General features: G+C 43.8%; 1 protein-coding gene across 3 annotated transcripts; it reads left to right on the top strand.

Moving 5' to 3' along the window:
- The first annotated feature begins 51 nt into the window (after nucleotides 1-51).
- On the top strand, nucleotides 52-17,928 carry TMEM169 (transmembrane protein 169). Of its 3 annotated transcripts, none has more exons than XM_075512109.1 (4): nucleotides 52-191; nucleotides 5,440-5,537; nucleotides 12,074-12,508; nucleotides 13,997-17,928. In XM_075512109.1, the coding sequence occupies exons 3-4, from the start codon at nucleotides 12,205-12,207 to the stop codon at nucleotides 14,617-14,619; spliced, it is 927 nt and encodes a 308-aa protein (XP_075368224.1). In that variant the 5' UTR covers nucleotides 52-191; nucleotides 5,440-5,537; nucleotides 12,074-12,204; the 3' UTR covers nucleotides 14,620-17,928. The 3 variants fall into 3 exon arrangements, with proteins under 3 accessions (XP_075368224.1, XP_075368223.1, XP_075368222.1); XM_075512108.1 differs by lacking the exon at nucleotides 5,440-5,537 and adding an exon at nucleotides 530-626; XM_075512107.1 differs by lacking the exon at nucleotides 5,440-5,537.
- Nucleotides 17,929-19,289: the final 1,361 nt, after the last annotated feature.

Here is a 19,289-nt window from a genome sequence, read left to right as displayed (position 1 = left end):
CCACGTGACGCAAGGCTCCGCCCGCCCGCGGCTCAGTGCCGGGGACGGCGAGCAGGCGGCAGCAACAACGGTAGCGGTAACGGCGTCGGCAGTGCCCGGGGCCCCGGCGAGCCGGGTCGCTCCTGCCTCCTGCGGCACGGCACGGCGCGGCGCGGCACCGGAGCCCCGCGGGCGGAGCCGGCGAGCGGCAGGTAAGGGGGCGGTTAACCACGGGTCGGTAACGCCCGCGTCTGTCCCCGCAGCGGAGAGCGCTGGCTGCACGTTCAGCGCCTGGGAGGGATTGGATCCTCCGGTAGCGTCCTGGTGCCTCGGGGTCGCCTCTGCCTGCTGGAGCCTCGCAGCAAACCCACCTCACCTAGCCCCCATCCGTGCTCTCATCTGCTTTAAAAGGAGGGCTTTTTCGTATTTTTCTGTACCGTTTCGGGTCACCTTCCACCCACAGCGACGCGGGAAGACACCCTCAGGAGCATGGGGAGGGGAGCCCCAGCCAGGAGAAGTCAGTGTACTGCTCTAAAGGTGTCACAAACAGCAGAGAAAGCTGCTGCTGTTCTCCTGCCGGGGACGCACGGACGGAGAATCCTCTCTCCAGGCGTGGACCTCGTCAGGAAGAGGCCGTGAAGGCTGAGGTGATACCATTTACCATGTCCCTGGTATAGCCATGTTGTGCTAAAATGCCTTTATGGTGGTGTTTTTCACTTAAAATTGCCGTCAGTAAGCTCAGTATTATTCAATTGTCACAGAGGACAGCCAACGTTATTTTCCTTTCTATCCCACAATGAAGTGACAGAGCACCTTTGTCCATTGCAGGTGATTTTAACCAGCACTGATGTGCCCAGGAGTGTGTGTGTGCATGTTCAGTATCTTTCCAGGCATCTCCTCTGTCCTTTTCAATAGAAGAGATGTTTGAAAGTATATCTCAATTTTGTCCTGTTATTTTTGCCTTAGAGGAGATGGCTAATATAAGAAGAGAGTGAGAAAAAAATTTTAAAAGAGATACATACAAGTAAAGTGAGAGAATCATTGAGTCTATTTTGGTTTTCTCATTTGTTAAATGATTTACTTTTCCCAAAACATGTTCTAAGGTTTAATACTTTAAATCAGAGACAACTGTAAGATAACATCTTTATCCTGAAGTTCAGTGTGTTTGAAAGGAAGCTGTATACCCTCCTTTTAAGTGTAGGGAAGCAGAGGCATGGAGAAGTTAACGGTGTGTCCAGACTCATTCAGCAAAGGGTGATAAGACAGGAATGGACTTCTGCATGGTGACTTAGGCTAGTGAGGCAACCGTTAGACAAAGTTGCCTTCCGGGTGGGTTAATGTTTGCAGAATACTTTAATATTTTAAAGCACAGTATTCCTTTCTGGAGGCAAAATGTGAAGCACTGCAGGTGACAGTGTAAGAATTTTTTTTTTTCCCCTTTGAATTATCTTCCACAGTCTGGAGACTCCACAGATCCCCATTAACTATCTCTAGCTGCCCTACATATCTTAGGCAGGCCGTATCAGAGCGATCGTTAATTAATCCCAGGGAGAAGCACTCATCTGTGCTAGTGAACTAGATCTTCATATTCCAACCTGCCTGCCATCCCGACTGAGCCACAAGCCACCAAGGAAAATCCAGTGGGCGCCTCTGCTCGTATGACTTGCTTGATTTCAGTGTTCTTCCTGGAGAGCACTATCAAATGATTTTCCTATCCTATCAGGATAAATTGCTTGGGTTTTGGAATTACTCAATAGCCATAGAAATGCCATAAATAAGGGGCTGAACACACAAGTTAAGGTTCTGTGAGTGATGGGTGGGAGGATAAAGGGGAAAGGCATAAAGACTGGAGACTAAGGAGGCAAGAAAAGGAGAAATCCATTCCTTGCCATTCAGTGGAGGGTAGCCCCTTCTGGTACAAAACCTATCCACAAAGAACAGAGCTGAAATAACCAATGCTCACAGATATTTTCAGCAAGGCAATGGCTTCTATTCGCTGTCGTGTGGGTTGCCTTTGAACCAAGGATTCAAAGTGTACCTTGTGTGTAAATCGATTTTACTTCAGTGGTTGAAATTCAAAATCATTTAAGCTGAAAAGAAGAAAATCTTATTAACCGAAATAAATTTTAATCTCCTCCTATGCTTGTACTTTCTTGTTCACAAAGGAATGTTCATTTTCTTTTATTGGTAGCATTAAAACATGTTGGTCTGTCACTACATGCAGCCATAGTGGTAAATTCAGTAAGCAGAAAGCTCTTCTTACATATTTATGTTATTCTATAAACTTAATGTTCAGATTCTTAATTTTTATGTGTTAGGAAATAGTGTCTGATTAGACAGCTGATTTTTTTTTTTTTCCCAGTATGTGTCAGCTCGCATTTGGAAGAAAATAAATCTGCATTTAAAGCCTCGGAGTCTTCATTTTCATTTTTTGAAGTTAAAAACCATCTGAATTTTTTTCCCTTGGTATATCTATCACTTAAAACATTAACCATTCAAAAATCAAAATGACACATTTAGGAAAAAAATTCATTAGTGGTTTTTTTTTCCAGTTGTCAGCTCCTTCAGAGTTGTGGGATTAGCACATGTCATTTTTCAACATCTATTTTTTTATTTATAGATTGAAGAGGAAAAACTAGATTTCCTGTTTTTACAGCTCCCAGATTGTGTCTTGGCTTTGAATGAACTAGTTCAATTCGTTGAGATGAATAGGAAACTGTGTTTTCAGAAAAGGCTACTTTTGTCAAAAGTTGATTTTGTGCTTTGCCAGCCTATGGCTCAGCTATTCAGCTGATGACACCTGCCAGTCCAGTATGCTGCCATGCTTTAAAAATCCTGGCAGTGGTATATACTGCTTTAATAATTCCTTATAGCCTGCTGTCCTTCAGGGGGTCTGTGCCCTCCCATAGCTCGTAATCCATGTTGGCAAGGGGGAGGGTCTCAGAGTTGTTAAATACCAGCCTGATGTGAGAAAACAGATGGCTCCAAACAGGAGAGAAACCTCTGCAGCATCCAAACCCTGGGAGAGGTATCCCTGGGGCCAGCAGTCTCACAAGGAGGTGAGAGCAGAGGATATTTAATGAAAAGCATCTCAGTGCCAGAAATAAAAATTTAAGGTCAAATATTATTTCTGACAGAGGGTTTCTGCTAGTTAGCCTTCAGAAAAAATCAGGCTTGCACTCCAGCAGCCTCTGCTTTCCCAGAGTCCCACTCTTATGGATGCTCCAGGTTCATATCTTTCTTCCCCTGGAATACCAAATTGCACAAAGTGTAACAACAATAATTTCTTCCCCCCCCTATACCAATGACAAGAAATGCCTGCATTGAGCCAAAACCAAATGAAAACTGGTGTGAGTTTCTGTTTCCTTACCTCTGGATCTTTCTGTAGGATTACGCAAAAGGCCTCTTTGGAAATCCCTGCTACTTTCACCTCCTGTCTGTCCATTCTCTCCTGTGGCTGTTTCTCCTTTCATCATCTCTCACCAGCCTTTCTGTTTCATGGCTTCTGGTTTCTGTGTCAGAACACCTCCTGGTAAGCCCCAGCTGATGGTCAGGCTCTCTGGTTTATTCATCTTGTTCAGGACTTCCCCTCTGGAAAGGTACTTTACTCTCAGTGGCATCTTGGGGGATTTCAGTCTAATTAGGAGATAATCAGGATTTTACAACCTTTTATCATTATCCCTAGGAATTTCATTCCAGTGATTTAAAAAAAAATACAGGAGATACTGAAGACAGACATCCTACTCAAAGCAGAATTCATAGTGGCGCAAGATGTAGAATATCAGCATCAAACAGTTTGAAACTGGTAGGTCACCAGATTTTCTAAATAATCGTACACCCTGCTAATACCATACTAATGATACCGAAGCATTCACTTGTCTGCAGTTGAAAGTGCTGCATTTTTAATACCCTGGCATCATGGATCTGTATCTGCACTTGCATCCAATCAAGAGTCCCCTGAGCCAACTAATTCCTGCTGCTGGAGATACTGTCTAAATATCTTAGATTATATTTACTGTGCAATGCATTAAGCAATCCTAAGTCACTCCCAAGGGAATCTTCCAGTTCTCTGTCTGTGCAGTTTGGCTCTTCAGCAACTCCTGGGCCGTAGTTGGGTGTAACTTGGAGAAAGCTCTGATCTGAAGCCCCCAAATATCTTGCCCAAATAAAAAACACAGGATGTAGTTTGGTGTTGGTATTTTTCAGATAATCCTTTCCAGTCTGGATTTACAATTGACTGTGTTTTCCATTGGGCTACATGGCTGTAACTTCTTGCTCTTTAATTGCAAGTATTTTTGTGTGGTCACTCCTCATTTTGTCTGAGTAAAGCACTTCGGTGCTTGATCTTGCCAGCACAGAGCAGGGCAAGAAAGGAGAGGAGGCCGAGATGGTCAGGGATTTTCTGAATAGGAAGGGAAGGAAAAAAAGCCTGAGGTGCTAACACAGGTCCTAGTTTTTAGTTATTGTAAAGATCAAGCAAGAGTTGAGCATGCATTAAAACATCCTGGCAAGAGCACTGCATGATTTCCTAAGGAAAGGAAATGGAGGTCTTGCAATCCTTCACTGAAATAACCACCTGCCAGCCGGGTCTCTAGCTAGCTAGGACTGTGCTGTCTTGCATTAGCACGAGTGCTTCATACCCACCCCTGGTGCTTCATGGCTCTGCAGTCTTCAGACATAGCAACTCCCAGTGTTTCTTACTTGCATATGTGTGTGCGTATACACTGTGTAGAAGGTGTTTTCTCTGCACTCTGGGAAGGGCGGTGAGGGGCTCAAAACTCTGTTTTCGTGTACTACATGCTTGCTCCGTTGTTAATTTTTTTAGGCATCTGCTTGGATGCTTAGAGGAAGCACAACACCAGTTTGATGTGTTGAGAAAGCTAGTGCATCTTCCAGTCCCGTTTAATATAAAGGCTTCAAACTGAGGACAGATGAGGTATTATACCAATAAAAACAGATGCTACACCTGATTGCAGCCACTGCTGTGGAAGCAGGATGCTGGGCTCGAGTTGGTGGGACCCACTTGGTTCAGCTGTTCCTATGGTACCTTGTAATCCAGCAGTGACCTGGTGGATGGGGTAGGAATTACAATGGGCACCTGCTGTTTCAGGGTGCAGGATGGCCTGCTTGGGCAAATGCAGAAGTGAGGGGTAGAGCAGGGGAACAGAGAGGGCATGTCTCCAGTTTATTGTTGAGATTTTTTTCCTACAAGATTTAGGGACGTGTTAAGTTTATTCAAGATTCTTATCTAAACCACTTGGATTGCTTTAAGGATTTCAAACCAACCTCCATTTCCAAGTCATTCTCCTTTTAAAGCCTTGGTTCTCTTTAAAGGCTAATATGCCTGTGCTATTCATTGACATTTGTAGGATAGTATAATAAACATAAAGAAACAGATCTCATCCCTGTGGAGGCAGTGGGAAGCTTTGAGTCCTTTGTCTCAATTTTTCTTTCTTCTAGCAGTCTGGACAAAGAAGTGGGAACACAATGGAGAGACAGCACTTCAGGCTTTTGCTCTGAAAAAAGGTAGAACAGTACTGTTTGGGGATTTTGAAAAGGTTGGTATGCAGGAAAATTGTTTATGCATTTCATTTAATATAAAATAAAAATGCGCAGCTATTCTTATGTGCTGTTTTCCAGCCTTCAGTAATACTGATCTACACAGCAGTTATTATTCTGTGACATTTGGAAAAGTTACGGAACAGCAGAGGAAAATAAAAAGATCTGATTCATAAAACAAGATACTCTGTAAAATGTCCAAAAATCCTTTGAAAATGTCATCCAGAAACAATTTAGTGATACTTTGGAACACCTCGATTCACTACTTTTTTGTTGTTGTTTTGGCTGTATCTGTAGAATACTGTCAACAAGCGCTTGGATGTCTCACAGAAGGACAGCAGGGAGAGCAAGGGACCTGAGCCACCCAGCATGGCACCAGGAGCCAGCGAGCCCTTAATCCACACCCAAGCAAGTCTAGTCTTGCTGCAGCTGCAGCTTCAGTGGTGGTCAACCCGTGCTGGCCAACACAGGTCCGGCTCATGGTGCCAGCAGGATTGGCCCAGAAGCTGCTCAGCAGCATTAGCGTGGGGCAGCGCTGGCACTAATGCTACCTAAGGCAGGAGCCGTGTGCCAGTGATAAATTGGAAGGACTGGGCAAACTTGGGTCTGTCAGCACTTGCCTGCAGAGACTGTGTTGCTTTCCCACTCCTCCCTTTGCTTTTAGCTTGAGCTTTTAGCACCCTCTGCTCCTGAGGGGAAGGCATGGGGTGGGGGGGCTCCATTAGCGAACACCCATAAAGTTTTTGGTGGCATGAGTCACCTTACTGAGTTATCCCCTCTGCTCTGGTGCTCAGTTCCATCCTCTGCTTTCAGCAGTCCAGCTTGAGGTCTGCTCCTACTTGGATGCACACCCAGAGCATGGTTTCTTGTCTCTGTCTCCAAGAAAAAAAAATGTTTTGAAGCTTGTGGATTAAGCAGGGAGGGAAAGATGGGTGTGATCTATGAGCTTTGCTGTTTGCTTTCTCCTACCTTGCTGGGATAGCATAGCCGCCTATGCTATCCCAGCATGTTTCTCTTTGTGCCTCTTGCTGTTGTTATTCAGACACTTAATGCAACCTCGCAATGGGCCACTGCCATGAGGGGTAGTTTTTCTCCCCTTCCTTAGACATTCTTTCCTCTAGGGGTAGCTGCATGGTAAACCTGATGAACCCATCTGGCTGAAAATAAGATTTTATTTTCTTTTAAAATGCAAAAGGATTATTTTCAGTGAGATAAATCCCCCTGCCATGTTCACTGCAAGCTGTACAGACTCTAGTATTGATAGGGAGTGGCTGTTCTTGCCTTGCCTTCTAAGGTGTCATTCACCACAGCCTTGAGTATTTGCTAGATTCAAGTAACTGTGTAATCTGTTTCACCATGAAATAAAGACAGACGTTGTCCTTTGTTTCAGCAGAGTATGGTGAGGATGCATATGTGAAAGATCATGTGGAGTCATTTAGGTATTTAAAACAGATCCAAAGCTGCTGAGAGAGCTCTACTGTTTGGCCCTCTCCCAGTATAAGGTCTGAATTAAATGTGCTTTCTTACATGTTTTTGTAGGGTCTGGGGCTGCATGTCATTAGACCAGTGCGTTTTGTCATAACATGATTGACTGGTGACAGACAGATCTGTCCTGAACAGCTGGATGCATCTGATACCATCTATTTTTCATGTGTACAATCTGCCAGCAGATAACCCCTTTAAAAATACCAGGGATTGGAAATAATCCTTTGGGTAACATGCATCCTCAGAAACACACACATGCACAAAATTAGAGGCAGGGCTGGGTGGAGAAGGGACAGGGGATGGGGAGGCTATGGAGTAAAAGGAGCAGGCAAAGGAGGATCCGTGGCTGGGGAGCTCTCTCTCAAGGTGTGTTTCTAGGGTAAATTTCCCCTTATCTCTTCCTCATCCTGGGTAACTCACAGTGCTTCTAAAGCACAGGTTGTTTTTTGTTTCTTCAGATAACCCCTGCGTGATGTGAGTGAAGACACAGTGCCAGTTCTTCTTATGCGTTGTACATTTTATGTGACTATAAAAATAAAAATTGATGCTCCTCACTGCTTACCGTCTACATTTTTTCCTCTCATGTCTGCACTGAGCAGTCATAAAAAGGTTACTTGTGCTGTAGCAGGGATTTAAGATCAAGGATTTTATTAGCTTGTGGGAAGGCTCTTCCTTCCTGTCTGCATTCAAACTGGATAATTTCTTTTCTGTTAGCAGCAGTATCAAACCTTGAAAACCAATGGAAAAAACTTCCTTTGACCTAAATGGTGCAAGGCCAAGCTTTTACGCTCCTGTTTTGTGTGTCAAAGACTTATACTGTCATGGGAAAGCGTAAGCAGCAGTAGTTTTCCTGCATAGTAACAGAAGACTGTGCTTCTAAAAATTCCTCTACAGAGTGTTTTTGCAGAGCCGCCTCCCCAGGGTTCTCCATCTGTTTTCACATGGAGATTAATAACAAATTGTTTGGCTAATAAACTGCTCCCTGCTATCTCTGAACTTTGATCATTTCTTTTCCTTCCCTCCCATGGACAGTTATTAGATTCCTGTCTGCCCTGTGCTCCCATGTGGGAGACATCACTAATATTAGATGCACAGCAATTGTCAGGCTTCAGCTCCACAGCAAGGCTTTTAAGGGATGAAGATCTCGGTGTATGGCTGAAAGTTTTGGTGCTGTGGACAGCTGTGTAGTGCTGAGGGCTGACCTTGTTCTTACAGGACATGAAGAAAAGGAAGAGAGAAAAAATAAGCTTTGTGTACACTACTGTGGTTTCACCAAGAGCCCATTTTTTTGTTTGCAACTATGGAGAAAATATTCCAGGAAAAATGGGACTGGGACATGAACCTGTTTGATTCACCAGCATCCCTGCGGGATGTGGGGCTGATGGTGGTGTTTCGAAGTGCTATGTTCAGAAGGTCTGGACCAGGTGGCAGAGGGTATCCCAGCTGCTCCATTGGCAGAAACAGATGAGAAAAGAATAAATACTGTGAAAACAGGCTTAAGATCAGGAGGGATCTTTGTGATCTTTCAGTCTGACTGCTCCCTAATACAAGCCCACATTAACACCTCTTCTGGTCAAGTACTGGTGACCAAACTGCTGCAAAGATACCCTGTACAGATATGAAGTTTCCAGTGATGGGACAACTCTCCACAGCCCTCCATGATATATATCAAGTGACACCTACCCACTTTGTTAAAACACCTACCGAACGTCTGCCCTGTATTTCTATCTTTCAGCTTTTTATCTTACTGCATCCTCCTCTGCTGGATCAGGGAGATCTTCTTCACCATGTTTTTGTTTCTGATGTAGACAGACTGACATCAGATTTTACCTCCTTGTGCCTTAAACAGAATAATCTGTGCTCCCTCACTTCCTTATCCCAAGGGCTCTGACCCAGCCACAGAAATGGTGCTTCTTAGGGGCTTGCCCTGCATTGCACATTCCATCCCCTCTTCTCAGCTTAGGAGCAAGAGAAGAAGAAACTGAGCTATCACCATTTGATAACCCTGTTGTTGAGGTGTTTCTTTCTAGTCCTGGTGGTAACTCACAGTGGCAATAGCTGCTGTAGTGGGGGTGGGAACGTCAGACATAGCAAAATAATTCATGTATCATAGGCATCTTCTGGTCATTAATCAGCATCCTGCCTGCCTGATGAGCTCAAGGACCGGACACAGGTTTCCAGTAGCAATCCTATCTGCCAGATTCAAAAGTAACATCATCTTGCTCCTCCTCGCAAAGTCAAAGTTGACATAGTCCTTTAGGCTTTGGCATCACACCAAGAACTGACATGAGCTTATCATCTACTGTGAGTTTAACCAAGGTCACAGCTGGATAAACTTCTAAGAAAAAAAAGCCAACCACAAATCTTTGTCTATAGCTTTTGGTTATTTTAAATGTTACTGGCAAGTCATCCCCTTTTCAAGGCAGTAGGGACTGAGCATGGAACTACAGCCAGGAACTTTGAGAATCTAATCCCAAAACAACTTCCATGTCTCCAGGCTTCTCTGTGACTCCAGGCCTGCTTTCTTTTCACCACCTCTGGGAGGGGAATCTCACTGTTGTCTCAGGGGCTCATTAGGCTCAATGAGGTGATTTTAGGATTTCACAGGGGCAAAACATGAAGTTTTATTGTTGATCCTCAGAGAAAAATGGTAGAGCCTGTTGTACCTCCTGGATGAATTTACTACAAAGAGTGAGTCTATTCCATAGAATAAATTTATTCCATTTCCCCATAAAGGCATTTTTAAAAAACACTGAATGAAAGCTTACGTGAATTCCAGTGGATGTGAAGAGATCTTGGAGTCCTGCCAATGTTAACACATTAAGAGCTAGAGCTTGCTATCTTTGAAGTCAGTGGATGGTTTGCTTTGGAGTTAAAAGGGGGAAGTAGAAAGCAAAGCATTACATTTCACTGTGAAGTCTCTTTCATATCCCATTTGTTTTTTATATTATGGTATGTGAAAAACTGCCTATCTGCACGCTGCTTCCAAACAGATGTAAAGGCCACGTTCCTCAGGCAGACGAGGTACAAGAACTGTATTGAGGAATTGCTTCTCATTAGCTCATTTATGTTTTTTTGGGGGGGGTTAGAGGTGATGTTTCTCCCAGAGACCCCAAGGGGGCAAAATTCCCTTCTTCTTTTTGCTCCATTCTCGGTTGGGGTTTGGACTTTGGGATGGGAGGAGAATGCACAGGCAGTGATCTTGGACAACCCACACGCTGAGCCACCCTTATTTGGTACACCAGACTAGGGCATTCATCATCACTGCCTCTCTTCGTTCTTGCTTCCCTTGATCAACAGTGGAATATTTAAACCGAGTTGCTTCTAGGTAGTTCTGAAGTGCAACACTTGACACTGCAGTGAGAGGACAGTATTGCAGTAAATTTAGTATTTTATAGAGCTGTTTTCCAGTATGTCTGCAAATTTAGGCATACATTTTTGCTTGGCAGGTGTAAACTCAGATGGCAATCTAAACAGTCTGTTCCCAGCCATGCTGCAGAGCGAGCCAAGATATTCCCTGCCCAGTGATTTAGATGTAGTCCGACTTCCGGGGTATGCCGAATCTTAATTTTTGAATTCATTTTATGTGTCTTCTGATCACCAGGGAAGATTTATTTTCTATAATGCAAAAAATAATCTGAATTGTTGAGTTCTTTAAAGCCACATAGAGCCAACTGACCACAGTCTTAGGTGTTAAAGTGATACAATTAAAAGGGGGGTGCGTGTGTGTGTGTGTGTGAGTGTATGATGCATAAATAGTTGAACTAAAGTTCTGCAACAAATTTCAAAACAAACCAGCAAAATCTTATATCTGTGGGAAGACCAGGACTATACTGCCAAATCTAAAAATGCTCAACTTTTTTCTAGCATCTGTTCAAGTAAAACAATTTCCCAGCATTGTGTGGGCTATAAATTATGATAACTGTGTTTCTTAGTTTCCTGTTAAAGAGATGACTCAGATACTAGGTAGAAGCTTAATTATTGGTCATGTGCATTCTTTTAAATATAAATGTTCATGTAAATGTTCAACAGAGCTCTTCAGAGTTGTTAAAACGTTATTCAGTGTATTCAGATTTGTACCTAAATAATTCATGAATACTTGGCACAGTCAGTTTCTTAAATGTTATGAAATCTGAGGACCATTAATCCTGCATCTTCCATGTTCATGAAGTAGGATTTGTCTGCCTCGACGCATGTTTAATTATATGTTTTTTACTTAGGCAGCTTTCCCATAGGTAAGTGTCACTTGATATTGCTGTTGATTTTGCTTGAATGAGGAGTAAAAAACTGAGTCCTTATATTTGTTACAAAGATTTGTGAAGATTTGGGGTTTTTTCCCTGCACAATCAGAAGACTTTGCCGTGGTTTCCAATTCCCTCCCCAGTGAAGTCATCTTAATAGTAATTTTGCTTTAAATCCACTGTGTATACTATATTTTTAAGGTCTGACAGCACTACATAATGCTAAATTGGTAAGGTTTGAAACATCATTCATTTTGACATCATTTGATTACTTTTTGTAATATCCTTGCAATGAGCAGTAAATCAGAAGACACTCAAAATGAGAAAGGCTGGCACCAATATAGCTGCTGTAATGCAGAATGAGCGCAGTGTTCCCGCTGCAGTTGTCTCTAATCTAGGCCAGTCCCTTAAATCAGTCAACTTCTTTTTCATCTGTGGTTTCATTTCTCCATTCTCATGCATGTGGGCCAAAACTATTGTCTTCTGTTTGCTTCCAGCATTGCAGAGGAATGTTAAAATCACCCAGTAAGCTGTGCTTGTTATAAGTGCTGTCTCTTCTTATAAATGTTAATACTCTTTCCTTTTCCAATAGCTTTGGTTTGTAATATTTAAAATTGGAACCTGAGAATCAGGATTAGGTGATATTACAAAACCTGTATCCATGTAATAAAATTGATGTTCAAGACAGTAATAAGGATCTTCAGATTACATTTAAACCAGTTGGAAGTAATGCTTTATAGGAAAAGTCTGGCAATTTTTTTCTACTCGGTAAGAAAAAAACACTTTTTCATCTTTCTCTCTCATTTTAGGCTGGGAATGGAGTGCATAGTTTGGATGTCAACAGTGGGACACCTTACCAAAACAAAGCATCCATGGGACCATTGTCTAATCAATGACTTCTAAGTGCAGGAGCTGTTAGATTGGAAACAAGTGCTACAAGATGCCAAGTGAGGTGCTTGAGAGCAGCAGTGGGATGGAGGAGACAATGCAGAAAGAGAGCAAGTCTGGAAGTCAGAGCCCTCGCCGTGACTCCATGAGAAGGGCTGTGGCAACCGCTGTCACCTTTGATGGGGAAGCCACTATGGACAGGAGGAAAAAGAAGAAGAAAGAGTCCCGTCCTGAGTCAATAATAGTGTATCGGTCGGAGAATGAGAATAAGGTGGAAGAAGAACAGGCGGATGAAGAAGGAGGGGAAAGGAGCTCTGAGGAAGGCTCCAAGTTCCTGGGTCAGTCCACAGCAGATGGTATGTATCCTGGGAACACCCACTTTCCATAAACTTTTTTTGATGCCAGCATGCACTGAGGTCAAATGGAAGTGACTGTGGGCCCAGCCCTCTCCAAGACTGCAGCCAAGGAGAGCCTGAGTTCATACATGAAAATGCTCTGAAATAAAAAGCATTACAAGCTGATTTGGGGTGTCTCCTGCAGTTCTTTGCAGAGGTTGGTTGTTGCTGTGCTCTTAGTTTTAAATGTATGTGCTGGTTGGGGTTGATCCAGAAAAATACTGAGAATGCTTTAAGCCAATGATGCTGTGATCAAGTCCCTATCCATGCCTAAAACAACCGCCTGTTAAGTGAAAGGATGGAAGCAGATGGATTTAGTGGCTCTACCTGTGATAGGGAGTTTTACTCATTATCTAGGATTTGCTGTTGCCTTCTGTTTGCATATTCTCAGCACAGCTTCCTCTTTAAGAGTGATTACTTGGCAAGGTCATCGTGGGGCATCTTGGAGCCACTTTCACTTCTGATGTCTGTTTTGGATACCCTTGCAGGGAAGAAATGTGGGAGGCAGTTCCTATGGCTAATCCTCTTGTGTGTCAGCAGTGCAGGCTGAGAGGTGCTTAAATGTGAATGCATGCTCCTCGTCCATCAGCCGCACCAGATTCCGCCATGATCCCAACCCCTATCCTCATTGCTTATCTGCTGCCTTCCTATTTTTGTGGGCCACTTCAAACTGCTCAGCCTCCTTTTAAGAGCCCCTGAAGACCTCCTTCCAAGCTAGTCAGAATTAAGACCAGAAGGAAGCGTATTTTAGCCCCATAGAAGAGTTTATGGCCAGTACCACTGCAAGGACCATCCTAAACCAATGTCACTTGGAAGCTACGGCAGTCTGTTTGTGACTTTAACACACATCCCAGCACTTTCCTGTTTCGTGCCTTTGTTGATCCTTTAAAATGCAAATATAATTATATCAGCATTTGTAAGGATTTTCTAAAGCTTGAAAATTAATTTGCATTGAGATACAGTGCAAATGTAAAGTGAAATATTAGGTATTCAAGTGTAACTCCACGTGTGGATGTGCTTATTCCAGAACAAGAGTCTTAGTCATATTTATCTAATTCACCCCAAGTGTCCACGCTGTTCAGGAATAAATCTATGAGAATACCAGAGAAAATAGGCATACCATTTTTTATTCAGTTACTCTGTCTCATCTCTTTCTCATATACTCCTGCAGCACTTTCCCTTCACATATTGTTCCCAGTGCAGATGCTGGCGTCTTCTCCCTTGTGATTTCTGTCATCTGGAATTCCTGTCTTCTCCCTCATTAGCTCTTCTTCCATTTTCTTCTGATAATCTTCTTTATACTGCATTGCTTCTTGCGTTCCATCTTTTTTTAATTTAACTATAACTTCCTATGCACTATCTAATGGTCTTTGGGGTCTTTGGGGATTTACACAAAATACTCCGTATACAAAATAAATCTAATATAGATGAGTTTATCTGTGTTTGTAGGTGTCTGGAACATGCCTTTAGACAGCCGATATGTCACCTTGACTGGAACAATCACCAGAGGAAAGAAGAAGGGTCAGATGGTGGACATCCATGTCACACTAACGGACAAAGAGCTGCAAGAACTGGCTAAGTCAAAGGAACCTCCTAAAGAGGACGTACCTGAGAAGAAGAAGACATGCGATATTGGGCTAGACAGAGGACCCCACATCGTCCTCTGGACCATCATCTGCCTCCCCATAATTTTTGTAGTGTCCTTCGTGGTTTCATTCTACTATGGAACCATTACATGGTACAACATCTTCTTGGTGTACAATGAAGAGAGGACCTTCTGGCACAAAATCACCTTTTGTCCCTTTTTGATCATCTTCTACCCAATTATAATTATGGTTGTGTCTTTTTCCCTAGGCCTGTACTCGGCTGTGGCCCAGGTAGCATGGTCCTTTGGGTACTGGTGGCATGCTGTCAGGGATATGGAGAAGGGCTTCTGTGGCTGGCTCTGCAGCAAGCTGGGTTTGGAAGATTGTTCTCCGTACAGCATTGTCGAGCTGCTGGATTCTGACAATATCTCAGGTAGTCTCTCTGGCAAGAGCTCTGCGCAGGGGGTTGAGACCTCGGCAGTCTGAGCCTTTGTCCTGGCTGACTATTTTGGTCATATGCGAGTGGTTTTCACCTAGAAAATAACACACTGATTTTTTTAATATATATATATATATATATCTATATTTAAACACAAACTTAATGAATACAATATTGGGCTGGGAGTGCTCTTTAAATGTCACAGAATGCAAGTGTGCTAGCTTCACATGGTCTGGGTGGGGAGGTGCATGGCTCTCCAAGGATTTGTCTTCTGTTTTAGCTAATTACAACTTCTGGGAATGGTGAGAAAATTCAGGTCTGTGGGTCATGGGCTATTTGTCAGGTGGCTGAATATATATTTTCAGATATATGCTGAAAAGTCCACTTCTGTAAAGTTACAGGGACATAACAGTGACCTGTTGAGTCAGTGAAAAGAAGTCTCTACTCAGGGGATGACTTTCAGGAGCTAGGAAATCATTCAGAGGTGAAGGCTAAATTGCAAAATGTGATGTTCCTCCAGTTTTCCTAGAAAGGGTCCTTTTCCAGTCCTTCCGACAAGGGCAGCAAACCTTCCAGGTAGGCTAACTGCTTAGACACTGTCAGAGTTTGAAAAATGGACCACTACAATAGTTGTGCCCAGCCTTTCACTGGGAGAGGACAGCATAGCCTCCGACAACGGCACACGAGCTCTACACTGACCTGAAACGCACCCATCACATGATGGAAGAGTAGTAATGCGGTGCGTAGGGACCTGATGGGCCTGTCACCGAGCACCCTCAGGAGACTGTAAGTGGACAGATAGGTGCTTAGGACACACCTGCATTTGATCTCTTGATAGGTGCACTGCTAGGAAGGAATGGGCTACAGGAGTCATACACAGTGTGCAGTGCAAACAGTTGCATTAGAGGGAAGAAACATCTGCTCTGAGGACAGGTGATCAGTTTGCATGTCACTGCAATGCCAAGTATGGACTGCCAACACCTGTATTTAGGGAAATGGAGTGGAAGGTGCTTGGGATGGGAAGGTCTCACTGAAATGATCATTCTGTTTTTCAAGTTGGTCTTACGGAAGACCTGCTGGACCTTCCCTTTCAGAACGGGGGCATCCCTGAGCCTGTGCCTGTTGGTGCCAGTGTACACTGCATTAGTGCCTCAGCTCTGGAAATCTGCATCCCCCACACACTTCCTGGTTAATTATATGGAAGAGCAATGGATTATAGATCCTCCTCCCCTCATGTCTCATTTTCATAATTGGTTTCCTTCCTTTTTGGACTTTGCATGGCATCCTAGTAGGCTCCCAGACCAGGCTGAGGTGGCCACATTAGGCTGGAGAAATTTTAATTGTCTCTTTAAAAAAAATGACCAGCAGAAAAGTTCTTTTTCTGGATTGACTGTTGGGGTTTTGGCCTAAGGAGGACACAAGGAAAATAAAAGAGGTATATAACGGACTGTAATGGGGACTGAGTTACATGTCTGAAACATGATTAATTTCCTGAGTGCTCTAGTTCAGCTGGTGCTGCTAGAAAGTCTGGCTCAGCCCCAATCTAGAGGAGCCCACCATTTGCATGCGTGTAGGTAGATAATTCGTAGTGTGCAGTCAGTCAGGCTGCACAGTCACTCCTGTCTCTATAGGTGTTTCACTTCCCCAGTCTCCCTACCAGAGGGGGAGCTGCTCTAGTTTTAGGATGGTAAAGAGAAGCATTCAGAAGCTGCATTTCACAGGAACTAATGCTTCATGTTGCATTTCAAGGATGGGGTCAAGACTACACTGGCTGGCTGTCCTGGTTAGGACATCTGGGAGCCTGTGATGTATAAACAAGTCCATCCGATGCTCTAGGCCTGACACTGAGAAATAAGTAAAGTCCCTGCTGCATCCTTGGTCCATCCCCTTCTGGGAGGTCCAGCCAAAGCAGCCTCTTAGTGCTGAATTGAGGATTAACAGTGTGAATAGTGTACAAGCCAAATATAAAGAGCAGGCTTGGCCTCGCACTTTACAGGTACAGCCAGGCTATGTTTGCTGCTTCCTGATGCACAGCTTTCAGTTTTTACTGACTAAGTCTTTAAAGGCAACGACCAACTTCCAGAAAAAAAAAAAATATACCCCAACCTGTGAGGCAATGGCAGGTAGTTCAGTGGGGTTCAAAGAGGCTGACATATGCCTGGGACCGGTTGAAGCAGTGAAATGCCTTTCAGAGGGCTGTTTCAATCAGGGAGCTTGATATGCCTCTGAATTGATAGAGAAGCTGAGGATAAGTCATGCCAGTGCTGGCAGTCTCTAGTGACCCAGCGCAGCCACTCTGCTTAATACTCCTCCACATGGAAATCGCAGGCTCCCACATGGCTGGAGGGTGGGAAGAAGTGATGCTTAAGAAGCATTAATGGGAAGGAAGGCCCGCTGGCAAGTGTTCTCACGCCTTGCCTAGAGGGACACTGCTGGCGTGAAAGGAGTGGATTGTGTATCTTGGCCCCAGCATGCAGCAAACAAGTGGGCTTGGGAGAAGGATGGCTGGCAAGTGTGCATTGCTGCAGAGGGAGAAAACCCAATTCAGCTGTCACTGCCAAACAGCAGCTGTTCAAGGCTAGACGAAAGGCTGGGGTCAGTAGCACAAAGAGCTTTCACTTACAGAGGGCTTGAATGATAAATACTAGCTCATTACAGAATACAGCCGTGTGAAATGTCTGCTGAGCTGCAGAGTTTGCTTTCAGAATTGCAAACAGCCTGCCAGAGAGGAGACAAAACCAAATCTGTGCCTCTTACTGCTATGTAAACACAAAGGAGCATCAGAGAAGTCATATTACCCTCCCTCTGCCATGGCAGCTATGCTTCTGGGTTTGGAGGCCACCTTTTTGGGGATATACTGGAACAATCCATCGTGTGTTTTCTACTTCTTTACACTTAACCAAGCTTGCCTCTGCTCCTGCCAAAGTCAGGGTGTTCTGCCATTGATTTTGGTAGGGGCTAGTTTAAGCCTGGGGTTAGTTCTGGTGCTATTTGTAAAAGTTTTATTCAAACTTTTCTCAAAACAACTCTGGATAGCTTTCTCTCTTGCCTGTTATCCCCTGGAGTGGTTTGCCTGCTGCAAAATATATGATCATAATTACTTGTAATAGAAAAAAAAGCACAAGTTTTTGTCTTGTTTCACCCTTGCTTTCAGAAACTGACAAGTAATTTCTGCTTATGTGCCACTGTCAAACTGCAGGGAATTCCAGTTATTCTGATTGTTGAGTGTGTTTCTGGCTGCTCTGGTCTGGATTTTTTTTTTAAGTAAAGATGTGTGTTTGTAATGTGTGTTTGCTGATTGTTATTTTTAATTGCATTCCCTTTTCCCATCCTTGCTGGCCTGGGTGGAGAATAAAGATGTATGTGGCTTTATAAGAGTGTTACTCTCATGCTTCTGCTTGACTTTGTGTTCAAAACAGTGCTGTGGGATGGACAGTCATTCTATGCTGATAATTGATTACAAGTCATTATCTTTGAAGACCCACTTTAAAATGTGTCTGAAATGGGTCTCAGTTTTACCTCTTGTTAACCTGTGCCTATCCAGAACTGTCATGTCTCTGGGCTCTGGGTTCTTCTTTGTTTTTACTTCATAGTGCACAAATGAAAACATTTTGATTTAATTTCACTCATTGGGTATGTTTGGCTTTAGCCCCAAGGATCTGTAGGGTGGGACATGCTTCCATACCAAAATAGGAAGTACATTTAACTCTACAAATATGGTCTGTGTGTCTGTGACTTGGAGCTGCTACTTACAGCTGTGCTGGGAAGATTTCTTACAACCCCTAAGTACTCCAGACATGTCTCTGTTATGATAAGTCAAAGGAGAATCCACCAATACAGTTCTCTGAGGTGTCTAAATATTAAATGACACCCTGGGTGCTCTCCCACACAGTCTTACTACAGTCCTACCCTCCTGCTAGCACAGGTCAAACACTTACTTGACATTTTCTTTCTTCTAAGAAGGAGATGTGGACCTTTGGAAAACCCAAATGAAATTCCTAGCCGAGGGCTAGCACAGCTTCAGTGTAACAGCTCTTCGAGCCAAAAGGCTACCTGCAGGTGATTTCCTCAAACTGGCAGTGCCATGTCTGGTGCAACAATTGGAAATACCAGGAAGGTGCTCTTGGTGTGATGCAAACATTGCCAAGGGAACAGGATTCCCTGCGTGGCAGATGTATGTTGGGGACTTCCCACCTCCAGTGAAGAACCTGGTGAAGGACACTCAGCTTCCTGGTATGGCAGGGTGGGATAGTAGGCCCAGAGAATTAGCTCATTAGCCTTTGCAGTTCTCACCTTTGAGGTACAAGGTAATAATTTTATAAGATAATGGTTAGCAGTGGGAGAGACTCCTATTGAAGCCCTTTGTACCAGGCAAAACACACCTGTATGACTGCACCGTGTATTTCACCAGGGGAAGAGAAGGTGCTAATTCTGCCTGCTGACTTACCCATCCCATTCAGTTTCTTTGAGAACTGAAACATTCACAGCATGAACTGTGCTTTTAACCAGAATTAGTATCTTGAAATCACCCTTCTGATCCCTCGGGCCAGTGGTTTGAATCCTGAGGCTGGGATCCTGCAATTCCTCACTCTGAGACTATGAGCAGGAGCTGCTCCATGGATCCATGTGGCCACCCCCATGGATACCTTTTTGAAGGTGCAACCACTAGTTAAGAAAAGCCATTCCAATCTGCTCTTGCACACTGTAGCATGCAATT

This window comes from Mycteria americana, chromosome 9 (assembly GCF_035582795.1).
Source record: "Mycteria americana isolate JAX WOST 10 ecotype Jacksonville Zoo and Gardens chromosome 9, USCA_MyAme_1.0, whole genome shotgun sequence".
Lineage (NCBI taxonomy): Eukaryota > Metazoa > Chordata > Aves > Ciconiiformes > Ciconiidae > Mycteria > Mycteria americana.
Note: the sequence above shows the minus strand (reverse complement) of the source record. Positions and strands in the feature narration are given on the sequence as shown.

Excerpts from the sequence above, each read along its gene's own strand:
- TMEM169 (XM_075512107.1), top strand. The coding sequence starts at position 12,205 with ATGCCAAGTGAGGTGCTTGAGAGCAGCAGTGGGATGGAGGAGACAATG. Across the intron at positions 12,509-13,996 it reads GGGTCAGTCCACAGCAGATG|GTGTCTGGAACATGCCTTTA; the intron begins GTATGTATCCTG and ends CTGTGTTTGTAG.